General features: G+C 41.8%; 1 protein-coding gene across 30 annotated transcripts in view; it reads right to left on the minus strand.

The window, feature by feature from the left end:
- Nucleotides 1-19,098, minus strand: part of tcf7l2 (transcription factor 7 like 2) — a 108,000-nt gene that overhangs the window by 48,350 nt on the left and 40,552 nt on the right. For 17 of the 30 annotated variants that reach the window (XM_028029379.1, XM_028029366.1, XM_028029369.1 and 14 more), the window contains one exon: nt 13,060-13,119. The exons of the other annotated variants lie outside the window; for them this stretch is intronic. In XM_028029379.1, coding sequence (XP_027885180.1) covers nt 13,060-13,119 — 60 coding nt within the window. The remainder of the gene's footprint in view (nt 1-13,059; nt 13,120-19,098) is intronic. 30 annotated transcript variants of the gene reach the window in all.

Consider the following 19,098-nt stretch of genomic DNA (forward strand, 5'->3'; position numbering starts at 1 on the left):
CCCACAGTCATTCATATCTGTTCATTTTAGACATAAAATACACTGAAAGACAGAAAAAAAAGATTTTTTTAAACACTAAAGTGTTGTTCTGTCTTTCACAATCATGACAAAGACTCATCACTCTGAATAAAACATCATCGCTAAAGAAGAAAATATAGCAATGGAAAGTTTAGTAGAACGAAAAATAAATGTAAAAAAAGGCAGCAACTACCTTGAAAGGATTGTGACACACACTCTCAAGGTTGGGAGATATTCACCATGTTGCATGTGTTAGGAAAAAAAGTGTTGAGTGCATATATTCCACTTGACATACTTTTTTCGCCTTATGAAATATTCCAATTTTCTGAATTAATGAATTGTGGGTTTTCATCAGTTAATCATCAAAGTTAACAGAAATAAGCCTTTGTTTAAACTGAATGCTAAAATAAATCAATGATATTCAGATCTACTGAGATATACTTTTTAGTTTAACAACAATCAGATAGAGAATAGGGGCGTATTGGTAGGTGTATAAATATGGGTAATAATACTTTTTTGTTTTCCTATAGATTCAAAGCTACTACCCCTATCAAACAACCCACAACATATTTTTCCTGATTTATCTGTTACAGTCCTTAGAAAAACAAACATTCACAATCAGTCAAATGTAAATCGCCAGTGGATATCTATTTGTATTTGGTCCAGACGGGTTCATAGGTCATTCTGTCCAACTCTAAGCAAAATCTAATGACCTAAATATAACTTGAGTCTAGGTCACAAACCTGAGATTCCATCTTTGATTTGACCCTAAGAATATCATTTTGGACCTCCCATCAATCCTACAGACTTTGGGAAGTCAGTGAGAAGTGGTGAAGTTTAAGGCGTTGCTCACAGGAAATCATGACTAAAAAAAAAATCACAGCGTGCATGAAATACTGTAAAAAAAAAAAAAAAAAAAGCTGTAAAAGTAATTGAAATATTACTCTGTTAGGATAACTTTCAAATTACAAAGGCTTTTCTTTACATTTCTACAACTGCTGCCAAGTTTGCATATATGTTGGGCAGGCTACGCGCGCTGCAGGTCTTTACAGTTTTTCTGCAGAAACTTGCAGGCATGAGCTAGGCGGCCAACGTGCCGCAGAAAACTGCCAGGCCCGCTTGCAGACCCTGCAGTTTGTTTAGCAACACTCTTTTTGACGACGCCCGAAGGGTGCAATTAAGCCCAATTAGAGGCTGTCGGTTTTATTAAGAGGCACAGACTGGCCAGGCTTGGGGGCAGTGTGGGGTAGAGGAGGGAGCGAAGGAGGACGAGGGAAGAGAGGAGGGGCGGGAAGGAGAGTCTGCAGCACCGATGTAGTAATGCTGCTGCTGCTGCTGCTGTATAGGAACTAGGCAAGTAAATAAACTTTAAGCCAACCAATCAGATGTTAAACCTGAATGGAGTCAGGATGAGCAGGTAACCCTGATGATGGCACGATGAGAAAAGCATTTTTAGTGATCAGAGATCGTGTGGGGATCAATGGATGACAACAGCAGCTCATCTATAAATACTCTGCTGCTACAGTGAATGCAGACATGTGTGGATGCAGATGTCACAAAGCATTTTCGGAAGGGGACCGGTTGGGGGGAGGCGTGAAGGGGTGGGGGGATTCAGTGGTAGTTATGCGATTCTGCCCTGACACATCAGTGTGTTAGTGAAAAGAGCAATACAGCTGGCTGGGAACAAAAAACGGCAGCATCGCTTTCATCAGCGAATCAGAAAAAGAAAAAGAAAAAACACGCAAATGAATGTATCATTTCCCCCCCCACACCCCACTCTCCTCACAATTCCTTTTCCGTCGACCCCTCGACAGGGATGTTTACAGATAGCTATCATTCGCCCCCTCGTTTTCACATTTGCGCTTGGACACGTTTCAAAAGCCCGGGCCCTTTTCATCTCCCCGCTCGCTGTGAGGAAATTTGCTCCTTAATGGCTTTCAAAACAGGAAGCGCAGACAATATAAAAAATAAAAAGGAGAAGAAGTGAGGAGAATGCTTTGCTCTCTGTCCCCCCCCCCAACCACCCTCAACACCAGCCGCCGCCAGCCGTCGCATCCTTCCCGAATGTGAGCACCGCCGCCGCCGTGCCAAGGTGCCAACTGTGCCAGTCACACTGACCTCCATCTGCAGGCAACTCGATACCATCTCTTCAAACTGCCGCGCGCTCTCGCTGAATGGGGCTCGCTCAGTCGCAGTGAAGCCTGAATGCCATTCAAAGCTGCGGCTCGGAATTGTGTTTCAAGTTTGTGCGCTATTGTATCCTTTGTTCACAGCTGCTGTGTAGGGGAAGGAAAGGGAAAAAAAATCCTTTATCACTAAAATGAATACTAAAACGGTTGTACTGGAGGAATGCACAGAGGAATACATTACCACCAATGTGCAAATTATTCCACTATCAGGCAAATTAGAGCCGATTTTTTTTTTCTCCCGCAAGACTTTATCAATGACCCTCGCAAGGAGAAGAAGGGGGGAAGGCCGAGCTGCTGCGGACCGGCTCAAATTGCTTCTAAAAGATGGTTGTCTTGCCAAGTACTATGCGTACTATTTTAGCTGTATATGTAGGTGTCTGTTTACTCATGTTGTATTCATAATTCCGCCTCCTGCAGGGCATCCGTGTCCACCGAGTGCCCTTGAACATGCCATGAGTAGTCTTTCTGCGCCTCGACTAAAAAGAGACCTGAAAGACAGCTACACACGCTTCCGCACAGTTGGATAAAACAAACCTTAACCACACAACTCAACCTCACCAAAGAACCAGATTTTTTTTTTTTTTTCAATAGATGTTCTGAAGAGTGTTTTTTCTCTCCCCTCGTCTTTGCTTTTTGCTCTCCCTGGGTAAAACAAATGCATCATTTTCCAGTTTCAAAAAAAAAAAAAAAAGAAAAGAAAAATCTTTACTCCCTCTTCTCCCTCCCATTGTGCTGTTTCCGTGTATGGAAGTGCTCCCTCCCATTGATTTTCTCCCAGCCGAGGCCCTACCCTACACGAGCTGCTTCCTCTGCGGTGTCATCTCCTTGTGCCTCTCTGCTTTTAACTGCGTTTTACTCCTGTGGCTCGCTGTACACCTGCCAGACTGGCAGTGGTGAGTGAAGTCAGAAGAACTGATACAAACACTCAAAAGTTTTTGATACTGATTTGGCTTTTTTGATACAGATAATGAGGATAAAACCTAAGACTGCTGGAAGCCTGTTGAATCAGGTCGTAATGTTGATGAAAAACCACTTTAGAGATTGGTGTCACACTTAGCGGTTTGCATTTAGGCTGAAAAGTTTCTCCCACCTGAGCTGCGGATCTCTGCAGCTCCTCCAGAGTTAACATGGCTGCTTTCCTGATTATAACATAATAATATTCTCTAACAAATAGCTAAAGGCCGTTGTAGAGTTTAAACTGAGCTTAAATTATGTGTATCAGATTAAAAGGGACTGCCAAACTTTTCAGCATTTTATTTAGTAGAGACCTTTGAGAACCACGCATCAACTTTAATGTCTGTAACATAAAATCTAGGGCTGCAACTAACAATTATTTTAGTAATCAATTATTCTGACAATTAACTGATTAAAAATCAAATAAAAAACTAGGACAATGTGCAGAATTTTCATCCTTTTCTATACAATATCAGAAAAACTTTACAAGATGCACATCATTTCAATAAAAAAAATTTAAAAAGAAACTAAACATCAAAATTGCCTGCAATGCAAAACCTGCTTTCCTTTAATGAATGATTGATCATTTGTAGCAAAGAACGCCTCTGCATATTAAAAAAAAAATAAAAATCTTCAAACATCCAGATGTGGAAATCACAGCCCTTTCTGTTTGACTTATTATTATAGTGTAGGACAAATCGGCTTATTATTTTTTAGATTAACTTTGTAATAAATAGATAAAAATTTATCTATTTCAATTTTGTATACAGATACTAATAAGAAATAAATTAAATTAAATTTATAGTTAAGCGTAGGACATATTCAAAGAAAACATATTTTTTTATCTTAAATGATGAAAGTATGTAGTTCTTGTTTATTTTTGACATAATTACTGTTCTGAGTGTGTTGTTTTTTCAGCAAATTGCCATTTTATGAGTCTGCATACTCCAGTTACTGATTAATCTATTGCTAACTTTGTCTATTTCAATAATCAATTAATCATGATTAATCTGATTAATCATTTCAGTAATAATAAAATCCCAATTTAAATGTGTGACGAAACATAAAGAGGTTCAAATACTTGCAGGGATGCTTCAGCAGGCCATTGTGTCTACCTTTTTCAGATCTGTTTCATTCATAAAGCCTCTCAGCATAAAAAAACTGTACACTGTGGAGTGATATACAATAGGAGTATTTAAAGGCATCCGTTTATTCTTGACAGGACTCGATATTCCAGGGAGTTTCAGGGAATATTTTCCAGCCTGTGCAGCCTTTGCTCTACCAGCCACCCACTCACCCCCACTGTGATGCGTGCCTGTGTCCACTGGGGGCTACAATTAGTCCATCAAACTCATTCCACACCACCTCTCCGATCCCCTTTTTCTCACCCTCCAAAAGCCCGGGCTCCTCGGAAGAGACAGGCAACTTGTAAGACTGGGGGAGGTAAGCCTTTGAAGTGCCAAGTTTTTGCAGAAGCCTCGCTTTTTTTCCCCCTCATATCGAGGCTGAGACGATAGAACAATTAAAGTATCTGGAGAGGCGGGCTGACTCCGCGCTTTATGCATGCGCCTGCCTCGACTCTGGCCCCTTGGAGGTAAGGGGTGACAGGGCCAGTGCCACGCACGTTTAGATGTATTTTTATGCCAAAGCCGTAAATCTGTCTCGGCATACACGCCTGGCTTCTGATTGGCTGGACACGTTTCTGTCTGCGTCTGTCAGTTACGAGCTTTTAAATCTGGAGCAGCAGTGCAGTATTTCACAACTCCGCCTGGCCTCTGGCCCTGGATTTAACTTCAGCGGTTCGTATAAATAAGTCAGACTTGACTAGTTAACAATTCTCATTATCCGCTAGGGGTTTGAGTGATTTAGAATGCAGATATGGAGACGTATTAGTGCAAGTTTTCTGTTGGGATGAACAGGAAAGGACAGACGAAAGTTACATTTTGTGCTCAGATAATGTTCAGAAATTTCCCCCGAATTGGCCTGCATGTCGGGAGCCAACATGTCGTCTCCTGACTCTAAGCTGAACAAACTCAGGGCCCTGGGCTGCTGTGTGTTGTTGTGCAAAGACAAAGCTCCTCTTTCTGGCTCTGCTCCGGTGGGGCTTGATGGCAGCAGGCCAGATAATTACACAGCACTGTCTTAAGAATCCAAGGAGGAAGGTCTGCTATCGTTCACATTTGCACAAAACCCCCCACCATCAATTATGTGCATTCACTGAGTATACAGCTCCACCTGCACACACACTTAACTTTAAACAAAGATTACATTATGCCAGGCAGGATTACAGTGATTCCAAGTCGACCTGGGCTCGCATGGCGGCTCTCCCTCTGGCACCAGAGGTCATTGTTTGAGTAGAGTAGCACCAGCCCCAGATTGAACAGGTGTGTAACTTATGCAGATGCGCAGCTCCAACATGTGGTCTGCATTAGTTGCTGTCGCTGCTGCAGCCCAAAGCAAAGCTTTCCCTCCGGATCGGGAGTCGAGTCCAAAGTGTCATTCCGGATTAGCAATCGACTCGCTGCTGAATACCCTCCAGATGGGAAGAGGACATTTCCTCGAATCAGAATACTTTAACGTGTTTCATGACCGAATTTCACGATCTTCCAGATTCACTTCAGCAGAATTGGCAATTAATGCCGACCCACTTTTACAGGACAAAGTTAATGCAGATAGTTCTGATGAGATACTGATTAGCTTAGAGATATTTATCTCTCTAAGATAAACTGACTGGATGGATGGATGCATGGATGGATAAACAAGTCGTTGGATGGATGCATCAACCTAGTGATGGATGGGTGACAAACCCATCACCAATCCACTGATAAACCAATCACTGGAGGGGTGGATGGCTGTATGGATGGATGAAATGATAAATAAACAAATCATTGGATGGATGGATAGATGGATGGATGGAGGGAGGGAATGATAGAAAAACAATCGTTGGATGGATAAACTAATCATTGGATGGGTGAATGGATAGACGGACGGATGGATGGATGAAATGATAGATAAACCAATCATTGGCAGGGTGGATGGATGGACGGACGAACGGACAGACAGAAAGAACCATCAGAGCAGTATCAGGCTGCTGTTGCTGCTTCTATAATCTGCAGTGAAAGGAAACGGTGAGTCAAGTGTTTTTTTCTTTTATTGACAATTGCAGGTTTAAACACGCGCTGACTCAGCAGCATTTAAGCACTTGTATCCCCAACGTTGAACATAATTCCTTTAATTTGTCCAAGGTAAACGTGAAGGCACGCAATGATCTTTGCTTCTCTTTCAGTAATCTTGTAAAGCGCTTAAGACGTCCAAACACAAAAGTACATAAAAGAATCGTGACCAACTCTGCAGCCCAGACTGAAGGCTGACTATCACTTTAAAAAGCACAGATCTCACATTATCTACAGAGCTGATTTTATCGGCTCTCATTATAACTTCATTTACAACTTCTTTTAAGTCAGTTAGCTGCAGGAGAACAAAACCAAGACTACTTCATAAGGGCATTGATGTTTTTGAATGAGTGAATGTAAGGCTGGAGCACGGCAACAAGGGTGAGCCTCTTTCTTCTGACAAAAGCACAAAGAGACAGAGGCGCGAGATGGCACCAAAGCAAGTAAATTGCACCAACAAAAAAAAAAGGAAAAAAAAAGAGGGAAGTCATGCTTCAACAGAGTGGGTGGTGGTCTCTCCCTCTCTCTCTCTTCTATCTTGCTGATTATTCTACACTTTTTCCAGAGAAAGGATAAAAAAAATGCCATGGATTCCAGTGAATGTCAGTGAGACTCAAGCGAGCTATTCATGCTGCCAGTTGATTTAGGCATGCCTCGCTACACACCAATCAGCCCCAGCCCCGGCCTCGCCAGCCAGCCACTCACTCGCTCACTCACTCACTCACTCGTCTGCCACTCTATCGCAAGATGGAGACAGCGCCAAAAAGTTCCAATTAAAATATCCGTTTGTGAAGTCAGCGCAGGAAAAAAAAAAAGGAATGGCGTAGGAGAAAACACAACAAAAGCTGCCAAAATCCTGCGGACAAGCCTCATACTTAGGAGCTGCTTCTGTCTGCACTAACTAAATAAGTAAGAGGAGTGTGTGTGGATGTAAGACGGAGCGCCTTGTTATAGAGAAACGGGGCATGTTGCAGATGGAAGGGCGACGCCATTCCCCTTCAAAAAAAACTTTATCGGCTGGGTCGATAAAGTGCGCGCCGAATCATCGCCGGGCCGTCGTTTAATGAGCCGGAGAGAAGGAGGAAGTGCGGCGTCCACAGAATCCCGCCGCTGTCTCTCTTCTTTTCTTCAAATCTCACATGCAGCTGTCACGCAGCCGGTTTTGGCCGTGCTGTTTATCTCACTCCAGGAGGATGTTAACAAGACAAATGAATGAATAAAATACACAAATAATGTGTTTAGGTAATGTTAATAATGCATGAAATGGAAACTGCTTTGTGACAGTCGTGCTACATTCAGGATTCCTTATCCCCCGAAGTTTGATGACAGGCTTGTTTATTCCCTTTCTTGGCGGCAGATTTCCAAGGCGATGCGTGGCCGCAGATGCGGGCGTCTACAGCACATTTTGCTGATGAGGGAAGTAAAAAAAAACCACAGTGCTCTGACAAATTTAGACTTTTCTAGGCTCATATGCTGTCACTGCTGAGCCATTCTGCAGCATGAACCTTCATCTCAACAGTCGTGCTTTTCCTTGTTTTGTTTCATGACTGATTCCACTTTTCTGTTCCTTTTCAATACATGTACATACTCCCATCTCAAATCTAAAACTGAATCTATTCAGCCCCTTTACACTTACACCCTTTAGTAAAATCCAGTCCAGCCATCCATCTTGAAAAGTATATTATTTAAAAACAGTAGGTCTGTGAAGGTTTTCCTAGAGATCATCACTAAGACCAAAGAACATGGCGGTCAGCTAGAACTTTCAAACAAATTACAACTGTATGATGTCAGGAAAACAGGAAAAACTTCAACACGGTTGCTGACCACACGGGTGGTCCAGTCAAAGTCTTGACCTAAATCCAATTGAGAACCTGTAGCAAGACTTGAAAATTGATGCTAACAGATTCTTTTGCAATGCTTTGTATTTATAAAAAAAAAGACGGCTTAATAATAACACTAAGGCATGTGTGCACCTGCAGTGGTACGCAAGAAAAGTCAAGGAAGTGTCCCAAAAAACAAAACAGGAGGAGGGGAAGTCGCTCCAAGAAACTGTCTGGGTTAGAAAATAAGGATCATGTCCAATTCCTTTCCTGGACCAACACTTGAAATAAGAAACAGGTCCAAGCACTCTGGACTGCACAGACTAGTAAGACGACAACACAAACGTCAAAAAACAGACAACCAAATCCAGGTTAAGTTCAGGAAAGTCTTTGCTGAAGATACTGAAGAGGGAAATCAAATAAACCGGGAGGCTGCAGCCGTTCCAACTTCTCCAAACCGACAAACTCTTTGGAATACACAAGGACGGTGCTTAACGACTCAGAAAGCAGATGCCCCGTGTTTACCCCCACAAACTCCAAAGAAGAGACCCTGTCCTGTCATCAGGCGAGTGGGGACAGAAAACCTGAATTCGAGGCGGCTTAAGTGCTCTCTGGAATCACTCAGCATTCCCCTCCCTTCCCGGTCCGGTCCACAGAGCAGAAATTTGACTGCAACGGCGTATCCATCCATAACAGTAAATTGCCCTTTGGGGAATTTTGGCGGGGCTCCGTGTTTTCCCTCCCATCTTTTTACCGCGCTGTAGTCCCAGCGTGCTCTTCCAGTTCCAAAAAGCTGTCTCCGTCACTCTCAATCACAAGCAGCTTGTCCGTATGCAAAAAACAGACACTTTTCCGAAGGCTTCAGTCCGAGGTAGCCACGAAGAAGCGGACAGATCTGAAACTTGAAAGGAAGATATCTGCTACTTGTTTGGCCTGGGCTTCATGTGGGTCGTTTGACTTACTAATAACGTAGTGCATGGGAAAGGTTAGTCGGGAATAATTTTAGGGGTCTGGAAAATTTATAGTTGCCAAATTCCATACTTTTCCAAAGTCAAATCTCCAGGGTCCCATGTGCTTGTTAAAAGCATTCATATAAAAACGTTTAGTAAGCAAGGAAGGAAGACAGGGAGGGAAGAAGGAAAGTAGGAAGGAACAAACTTAAGGTGTAAAGACGTTTTCAAATCTTTGCAGTTTGAAACCGCAAAGATTTTCCCTCTGACCGATCCTTTTACTGAGATGTCCGATTCTGTCTGCCACATTGTGCTGCACCCACCAGGTCAGCTGGCTGAAGAAGGCTGTTAAACTTTTCACTCACCTGAACAAAAAATACTGATTTCCAGTCAGTATTTAATTAATGCCATCTTAAGTCTACAGATGGAGAGCTACGGATGTTGTCTTTAAGCAGCTGATTACTGAATGGCAGCCAGAGCAGATAGCCATACTAATTAATCAGCAAATATCAGGTGCATGCAACACATTTTTGATTAAGTTTATATTAAAATCAAAATAAATAAATGTTTGGATTACATTTTGTAAACTATAGTGTTTGTAACAGTATAAATAACAGTTTTTCTGTTATGAATAAAAATGAAGTTCTATCATGTTCTACATTTTTGTTTTGAATTTTGCTCAGATGTTACTGAAGGTTATCATACAGAAAGAATCTCATATTTCTTGTGATATTTCCTATTGTTTATTTAAAACAGTGGCTGCAAACTTTTCTTGTTTGTGGTGAAAGCTGTTCAACAACAAACACGGACCTGTGAACTAATTTAAAATCCTTTGTTTGACTCAATAAAGCAGACTGGATTCAATGCAGCTACGGCCCGAAACACACGAGACACCGATGTACGAATCTGCAGCCAGAAACTCCCTAGAACCCTTGGAGCACAGCTGGAGAATCAGTTCAACCTGTTCCCTCCCTAACTTCCTGGAAAAAAAAGGCCGATTTTTTCTGATGAGTAACAGGGAGGGTTAGTCACTCGAACGGGACAGAAAAAATTCCTTCGACAAACAGCAGGATTTTAAATTCGCTCCGCAACTTCCAGCTGGAATCTCCTCCTTCTGCTACGTAATTCCCCTCCTCTTTGTGGCTCAACCTCAACCCCCCACCCCCTCATCCCTTTACATGCTACAGCTGGGAAGAAGGGGGGGGGGATAAAATGAGGTCAAGGATCATCTTACTCCTTATACTCTAACATCCCTCCTCTCTTCCCCTCCCGCCTCTCTCCCTCACTCAAAACTTCATTCCATCACTGCAGCTCCCCCGTTTTAGCCCCCGCCCCACCCTTTCCCGTGCCCTCGGCCCGGTGCTAATTGGTAAATCTGTTGAACCATGCCATCTCCAACAATGAGGCACCTGGAGCACTGTCAAAACAAGTTCCCCAGCGCAAACGGCGTCCAGTGTTAATGCAGCGGCGTGCCGAGCTGCACAGTCTGCTGTCGCCCTGCAGAATGCAGATCAAGCCGTCCAGGGGAATTTGTCAGAGATGAGCACGCTCTGACAGTCGACAGTGGGAGTGGTTCGTTAAGAATAAAGATTAATCATCAGCAGTGTATCTGACTCTTGATCCTTGTTCTTTGTGCAAGACAGCAATTAGAAAAATCTTACTAAGACTGATGGGTTTTTTTTTTGTTTGTTTGTTTGTTTTCAAAGCCTCCACAGGCCAGATCTCTTTGTTAAAAGGGAAACATCATCGTCTCGCTTCACCCTGACAAGCCGTCATCCAAGACTCGAGTCACACCTTAGGCTCAAGGACGCTGCGTCCACATCGGCGCAGACAAAGGTGTGTTTGTAAGACACACACACACATACACACACATGCCGAAAGACAGACCGGCACACCCAAAGTTGATCCTGCCAGACCTTGTCAAACAAGTTTTAGCAGAGACGGAGGGAGGGAACCAAGGCATCAAGTAGACATGAGGAAAAGATTGTTTTTTTCTGTCTATCAAATGCGATTTACCATCTTTCTTGACTGGTTTTTCTTTCATTTATTTAGTGTTATTTACAGGCAACAAAGGCAGAGTGTGCATAATCAACAAGCAATTGATTAGTCAAACAATTGGAGTGAGCCCTCCAGAAGGCCACAGTGGCCTCAGAGCAGATTAAGCCTCCTCTCTTCTGGGTTTTGGTAATGCCCGGCCTATTTCTGGCTTCACAGTGCCTGACTGAGGCAAATCCAAACAAGGCTTACTGAAGTCCCTCAGCATGTCAGCGCGGCGGCACTAAAAACAACAGCTAACCTTACCTTCGGGCTCCGCTTTTTGATTACTTTGAGGGGTTTTAAATAGATGCAGGAAAAACAGGAATCAGAGAGGGACATTCAGAGTCCAACATGGTTATCTGGACTCTAAATCTTCAACCAGTGGATGTAAACACTCCAGTGTATTGCATCTTTGTGTGAGGAAAACTCTGTTAGCCAGTTTGTGTGAGAATACAGGATCGTTTTTGAAAACAGCTGCATAAAAATCACACATTTTTGTAAAAAGCTTTGTCCTATAAAAGGATGTCAACAAGAAACGGTTAAGACATGACAGAAACCAAACAAAGACAAAAACAGTTTGTTTTCCACCTGCTGTCACATTACAGCCACATACTTCAACGCATTCCACTGGGATTTTACAAGACAGACCAACAAAAGCTGGTGTATGAATCAATTAATCACATGATAAATTAAATAAGCTTGATAATTAGAAATAAGCTTTATAATTACTATTTCCATGATTGTTTTTCTCATGTCTCTCTTTCTACCACAGACCGGATGACAAAGGTCTAGCTAGCCCCTTTTTTGAAGGACAATTTTATTTACAGACTTCAGTATCTATTTTATTTATTGCTTCAGTTGTTTTGTTTATTTATTTTGTATATTTAAAATGTCTTCCACTTATAGTGTTAAGCATTCATTAGAAATGAACTTTTAATAATATCTGACAGGGTTTATTGTCCCATCATTATACCAATTATGTTCTCAACACAACAATATCGTTTATTGCAATAACTTCTGGGGCAATTTATTGCCCAGCAAAATTTGTGATCATGACAGGCCTAGTTGTGAAGTAAAGTCAATGGGCTTTAAAGATTCACCGTTCACTGTGAGAACAGCCTTTGGGTCCAATGAGGTCAAGTTCAATCAGATTGGACAGAGAGCATCTGGAAATAGATTTTCAACCTGATTTAGAGCCGGGCTTTGACTGGGCCATACTAACATAAGAATATGCTTTGATCTAAACCATCTCATAGCAGCTTTGACTGATCGTCTGCACAAGTCTCCAGACTTCTGCAGTCTGTGTTCCTTCGTAATGATGTTTGTTCACTAATGTTCTCTGAAAAACAACTGAGACCTTCTCAGAACAGATTCAATTACACACAGCTGAACACGTTTAGTGTCTTATTTGGTCCAATTGTTTCCATCGGTTCTTATTTTATGGTATAAAAGTGAAAATAAAACCACGATGCACTTTTTTGTGTGTTGGTCTAAAAAAATCCAAATGGAATTCAATGAAGTTATGTGACAAAAAGTGGAAAAGTTCAAATGGTAAAAATACCTTTGAAAGGCTCTATACAGAAGTCAAAGCCAAATCAAGCAAGAAAATGCCTAAACATCCAATAAAACATCATTATACAATTATATACATTAATAAATGCATTATCAGCACCATTCATCATACATAAACATTTGAGCTTTGATTTCACATAATAAGGCATTGCAGACATTCAGTAGCATATAAACAGCAAATCAGCAGCAATTAATGATTATGATTGTCATTATCACGATTTAAGGTTTTCATTCACTACTTTTGCCATTTTAAATAATCAATAAATAATCAATTGGTAATTTGAGTGCATAATCAGTCAAATGAAAAAAAAAAGCATATTATTTTTGGAATTCAAAGGTCTCTCACCAAATGAAATTGGTGAAGGCTCAGATCTGACTGTCCGGGGAATTCCCAGCAGAAGGGCCCCTGAAAGGCAAAGATGGACGTTCCCAAGTCACACAATTATATCAGCTCCCCATCTCTCCTTTTTTTTTTCTCTCTCTCAATCTCTTTCTCTCTCACACACACATACACACAGGCGCACACACGGCTCTGCATACAATCTCAGCAGAAGGTTTTATGCAAAAAGAAACATGTTCGCATTTGAAAAAAAAAGCTGGCTGTTTTACTAATTTAAGCTACCACCTCGCCCATGCTGGCTCAGCTCTCACTGGGCTCCGTTAGAACTGGTTTTACACAGAGAAAACGGGAGTGTGCTGGCTCTCAACTGGTTTTACAGTTGCCTGGTTGTTAAAACAACGTTGCGCTTTGCTAAAACATTTCACCTCCTCGGTGTGAACAAGGATGCCTCAGCTGGACTAGCTGGTCAGATTCTGCCTCAATGACACAAGTTATAATGTCAAAGCTTCTTTAATCCCAATTACATGATGACTTTTCACATACCAATTGAGAACATGCATAAAAAAATAGATATTTAAATTTAGCAGAGGGAAATCCAAGCTTTAACTCTCCTGTAGCTAAAAGCTAAAGATGAAATTACAAACAAATGGCAGAGGACAGAAGAGGAGGAAAAGAAGGTTGAGATTGAAAACAAAAGAAGGGATAAACTAGTGAAAGTCAAACAACATGCAAAGGGAAGCAACAGGGCTTTTTAGTTTACTGAAGGGCTCTGGTACCCAAGAGCTACTGTGCATTCAGATCACTGGGTTTTCCTTCTACTCGTGTTGACCCTCAGGCCAGCAAGATAGCTCCTCATAAAAGCTAGTCAGTAAACACTGCGGTTCACTGGCGCAGCGCGCACACACGAGCAAATATCCATTATGCCGTTAAAATGTGTCCAACACAGACTCTCACATGCCCACCCCTCAGCAAGGGTTAGCTTAAGTTCATAGGGGGTTATTTAGCAGTCAACAAGAAGAAACAACAACAAAAAGAACTACAATTCCTCACACAAATTAACTTTGGGACATGGCATGAAGAAACTACAGGCTAAAACACACCGCTTGCGTCTGGCTCTTCGCGCTACGATCCGATTTTTCCCAGACATACAGACTCAGACTCGAGTGTCCATCAAAGGACCACCGGACTCGTGAGATTGAGCATTCATATGTTCCGGAAATCCCACCAGAATTAAAAGTTTCTCAAACAAGATCACTTTTTCCTTTTTTTTTTTGTATTTCTGAGCTCCTATCAGGGGCAAGTTCACTGCTCTTTAGGCTAGCAATAGGTTTTAGTTTGTCTCACTTCCTGAGTCACTCATGACCTGCGGTCAACTTGCCATGCACTTTCGACCAAAGCAGACCCCAAGTCTTTCTTGGTTGGGTAGTCGGAGTAAATCTTTACCTCTGAAGCCTAAATAAGGGTGTTTTCACACCTGATAATCTGGTAGACAACTAAGGAGCACCATCAGATTTGAGCAATTTCTCTTTTCTCTTTGGCAGATGAGCCATTATTCCCGCTAATGCTAGACTTGCCATTTGTTTTGGTTGTATTTACCCAGTATGCCCTGCGTTATTGTTAACCTTCTACTTTTTGAGTAGTTACCAGTCTGCTTGACAGTCATATATACATTTGAACAGCACCAGAGTTTACTTCAACTGAACCGAGACCTAGCTTAAAACACATGCATGCCACATTTTTCCAATTCTTATTTGTAAACAAAGTCAAAACACATTATTTTCCTTCCATTTACCATAATGCAATACTTTGGACTGTTCTATCACATAAATGGGTTGGCGACAAAATGTAAAAACTATAAACAGTACAGATACTATCTGTCAAGCATTTTAGAATATTCTAAGATTCTCTTTAAAAGCAAAGGAGTAGAAAAAAAAGAATCTGCAGTCGGTTGTTGTGGGATTGCTGCAAAGTGAGCCAACACTGAGCGGATTGTCTGTGGGAACGAGCCGCCATCCAGACTACTGGACAGATACAAAGACCGAGGTGCTCTCATTCTCATTGTCACAGTTCCCGGGGCTGACGCCACGTCTCGTCCGGGCCAATGACGCAAGCGTGGCCCTCTCCAACAAGCGCCTGAAGCCGGAGGAGGCAACAACGGCGAAACAAACTGGTCGATAAGAATAAAAGTGTTATATAAAATACGCACACACAAAAAAAACCTATCATCACATAACCCTGCATGCTAAGAGTATTTCTGGTTTCAAAATTGGAGACAACCGTAAATAGATGCGTGGGATGTGAGCCTTCTTGTGCAGCAGGGGATGGATGGAGGGATGCATGCACAAACAGAAGACAAAAAAGGAGGGAGGTGGTTATTTGGATGAAGGCTTAAAATGCAGCAGGAAAGAACAGTTAAAGGTCAGCAGAAGTTAGGGACAGAAAGAGTCGCTAAGGTAAAGACGGCGGAGTCGGGACGGTGCGTGGGTGGTGCCTGTTGACCATGGGGGTCGCTCATTAACAACAGTGAAGGCTGGGCCTCCCAGAGTCCCTGACAATTGTCTGGCCAGCCCAGGTGTATGGGGTATTCAGACCACAGGAAGCCCCCCTTTTCATTCCCTGCTACTCAAGGAAGATAGAGAAGTGGTCCCAGAAGGTGAATGTGATCCTGCCTCTTTTTTTTTTTTTCCCTCCTAGAGTCGGAGTTCTTTGACCCGCTACAGGAATCCACAGTCATTGTGATGAGTCTATTCTGAATGTTTAACCAGGACGCTGCTCTGTTTTTCAGCTTTCTCTCCTGCACTGCAAGAACACAAAATCTCACCAAGGATTTCTTGTCTTGTTTCCTATGCAAGTATCTTATTTCACTTAAGACAGAACTAGCTTATAAGTAACATTTTGGCAAAATACAGGAGCTTTTAAGTAAATAACTCCTTAATATTAATTTAGAAAAGTAGTATTTCCACTGTCTAATTATTTTATATTTAACAAGACATTTTTCCCATCTTATAAGTGAAATAATCTACTAGAGCAGCGTTTCCCAATTCCGGTCCTCAGGCCTCCCTGCTCTGCATGTTTTAGATGTGCCTCTATTCCAGAGCAGCTGATTCAAATGATTGCATGACCATCAAGTGCTGCAGAAACCTGTTGATCACCCATATATTCAATCCAGGTGTGTAGCAAAAGGGAAACACCTAAAACATGCAGGGCAGGGAGGCCTGAGGACCGGAATTGGGAAACGCCGTACTAGAGGAACTAGTACTAGAGAACTTTTTTTATATTAAGGAATTATTTACATAAAAGAAGCTCCTATATCTTCCTGAAAAGTAACTGTAAGTTAGTATACTTGGATTGAGATACACACTAGACCAAAAACACTTTAAGATTTTGTGCTTTTGCAGTGTGAACACATTCCTCAGGAAAACAGGTTTGTCTGAATGGAAATAAAGTGGAGGTTGTAGAGGCTCAGGTGGGAGGTCCGGCACACCGTAAAAATGAACGGATTCCATCACTTCCTCCATACTAATTACGATACACTTCGAACAAATGCCCTCTCTCTCTCTCTCTCTTCACCCCTCCAAAAGCCAATGCTTCACTACCTCTGACACACACACACACACACGCCCGCACATGCTGACACACACAGTAAGGTGCAGTTGGGAAATGGTTAACACTCCAGCCGTCCCCTGCTGCCAGTGAAAGCCCACAAAACAATGGAGACATTGTTTGGCCAGGGCTAGACTCTAGACTCCAAGGCTGTGCATGGGCGTGTGCGTGCGCGCGTGCGTGTATGTGTGTGAGAGAGAAATCAGTGTGTATCCTCTTAAAGCAGAGGATGTTTTTCCCTCTCAAAGCTTAAGATAAGAATTAACTTTCTTTCATACCTTTTCTTTAAGCTACAGCAGGATCTAAAAATTCAAACCAACTTTGATCACATGACTGAGATGAGATCCTCCTTCACCCCCTTTACCCCCCCCACCCAGTCATGTGACATCATGACATCACCAACACAAGCCTGGACTCCTGCTGAGGCTGCCGCTGTGTTATTGTTGATGATATCAACACACGCAGCCCAAGTTCGTAGATTTACTAAACACTCTGATTTGGCTCATTGTCTCGTTGACTTCATGCTACACAAACCCACCTCCCTGCAAAAGTATTCACACCCTCTTGGACTTTTCCGCATTCTGAACTGCAGAATAATGTCCTTTATTATGATTTCATGTGATAGAACAGCATTACATGCCTTTGTCTTTAGGCCTTTTTTACTCAAATGCCAATAAGGAATTTCATGTCTGCATAAATCTAGTTGTTTTGTTTCTGGCCTCACATGTTTATTACAGCAGGGTGTCTGCATGTTTCAGCAAACCAAATTTAAGACTTTTTAAAGACCTTTTTAAAATGCCCACCTTAAATGAATTTTAAGACAAAAAAACCTATAAATGTAGGGGATGTTTGGGAGATCCTGCTGTAACACAATCAAGCAAAGCAAAAACAAAAATTTCTGAGATGTGTTTGTGACTCTTGGCAGCGGCTCTTTTCTACAGCCTTAACCCTGACAGTGCTAAACTTACCAAAACATTTTTTTTTTTGCACCAAGTCCCGTATGGGACAACAACAGTGGTGAAAGTGAACATCGTCCAGCCAAATGGAAATAAATTTGCATTTACCCATGAAAGGCGCAAAAAAGAGGTAGCTAGCTAGCTAGTAAGGGTAGCAGCTATTTATCAGTAGCTTCAACCACATCAAGTCACAGAAAATGTCTGACAAAATTTAATATCTGTGATTAACATATTTAAGGTCAGCATACATTTTTTAAATGAATTTAAGACATTTTAAGTTCTTAATTTTAGACAGACAAAATTAAGACTTTTTAAGGATGCACAGACACCCTGTATAGAAATGGCATCATGAAGACCATGAACACATCAGGCAGGTTCAGGGATGACGTTGTTGAGAAGCAGAATTAGATTCTAGAAGAATATCCTAATCTTGGATCCTCTCATTGAGCTATGGATGCTCCAATATTAAAATTTAGGCCAACGCCTGTAGAAATATTGCAGATATTATATGTATCATACAAAGTATATTTCCCTACTCTTTCAACTGACCACAACTCTGGTATTATTCTTTACTTCAGCTAAACATACCCACAATCCCGCACTGGATCATTATCAGTATTTTCGCCAAAAAACACCACAAGGACATTTGTCATTTTTGAACTTCACAAATCTGGCAAGACGAACCGTTGTTGGAAACAGTAGCAGATGGTGGGGGCAGCATTATCTTTTGCAGAGATAGAAAAACCTTAAGCAACCAGCTACTTTGCAACCCAAAACAGACACACCCCAAAAGACTATAACTGCACCAGAAGGTGGTTCTACAAAGTACGTACTACAAATGTATGCCACGTTTTTCAGATTTCACAATGTGGATTGAGTCCAGTGTAATATTTTCTAAAAAGAATTAAACCTCAGAGGCCCTAAAAGAACAGCTGCATTTATACTAATTAAATTAGATACAGGGGAGGTTTGTTTAGTACTTGGTGCAATCAGTCCCCCTCTCTTTAGGGGTATCGGAGTAAAGTGAAAATATTGTTTCCACTTGTTTTCACAGCTATGCTCCACTCTGTGTTGGTCTATCACATTAAATCAAGTGTTTGGTAATGAGAAAAAATTTAAAAACTATTAAGTGGTATGAATACTTTTGTGAATCATTAAGCTTTCCTTTGGACTAAATATTTAAAGCTGATGCAGTTATCAACATTTATCAGCCTAATTTATGTTTCAAACGTATCTAAAAAGGGTTTATTGGTGTACAGCGTCGTGTCAACACATGAATAAATACTTAGCATTGTTGATCTTTCCCCGTAGGAGCTTTATGACGCACAAAAATTGTTTTGCAGGCTCACCCTCCAAACCTGCACATCAGTAGGTGGATGAAATATTGAATGATTTTCAGCCAATGGCACAAAAGTTCAACAGCGGCAGGTCTTAAGGCTGCCTGCAGGGCGGTCGCGCACTTCAAAAAGGATCCAGCTTGGCCTCC

This window comes from Xiphophorus couchianus, chromosome 10, assembly GCF_001444195.1.
Source record: "Xiphophorus couchianus chromosome 10, X_couchianus-1.0, whole genome shotgun sequence".
Taxonomy (NCBI): Eukaryota; Metazoa; Chordata; class Actinopteri; order Cyprinodontiformes; family Poeciliidae; genus Xiphophorus; species Xiphophorus couchianus.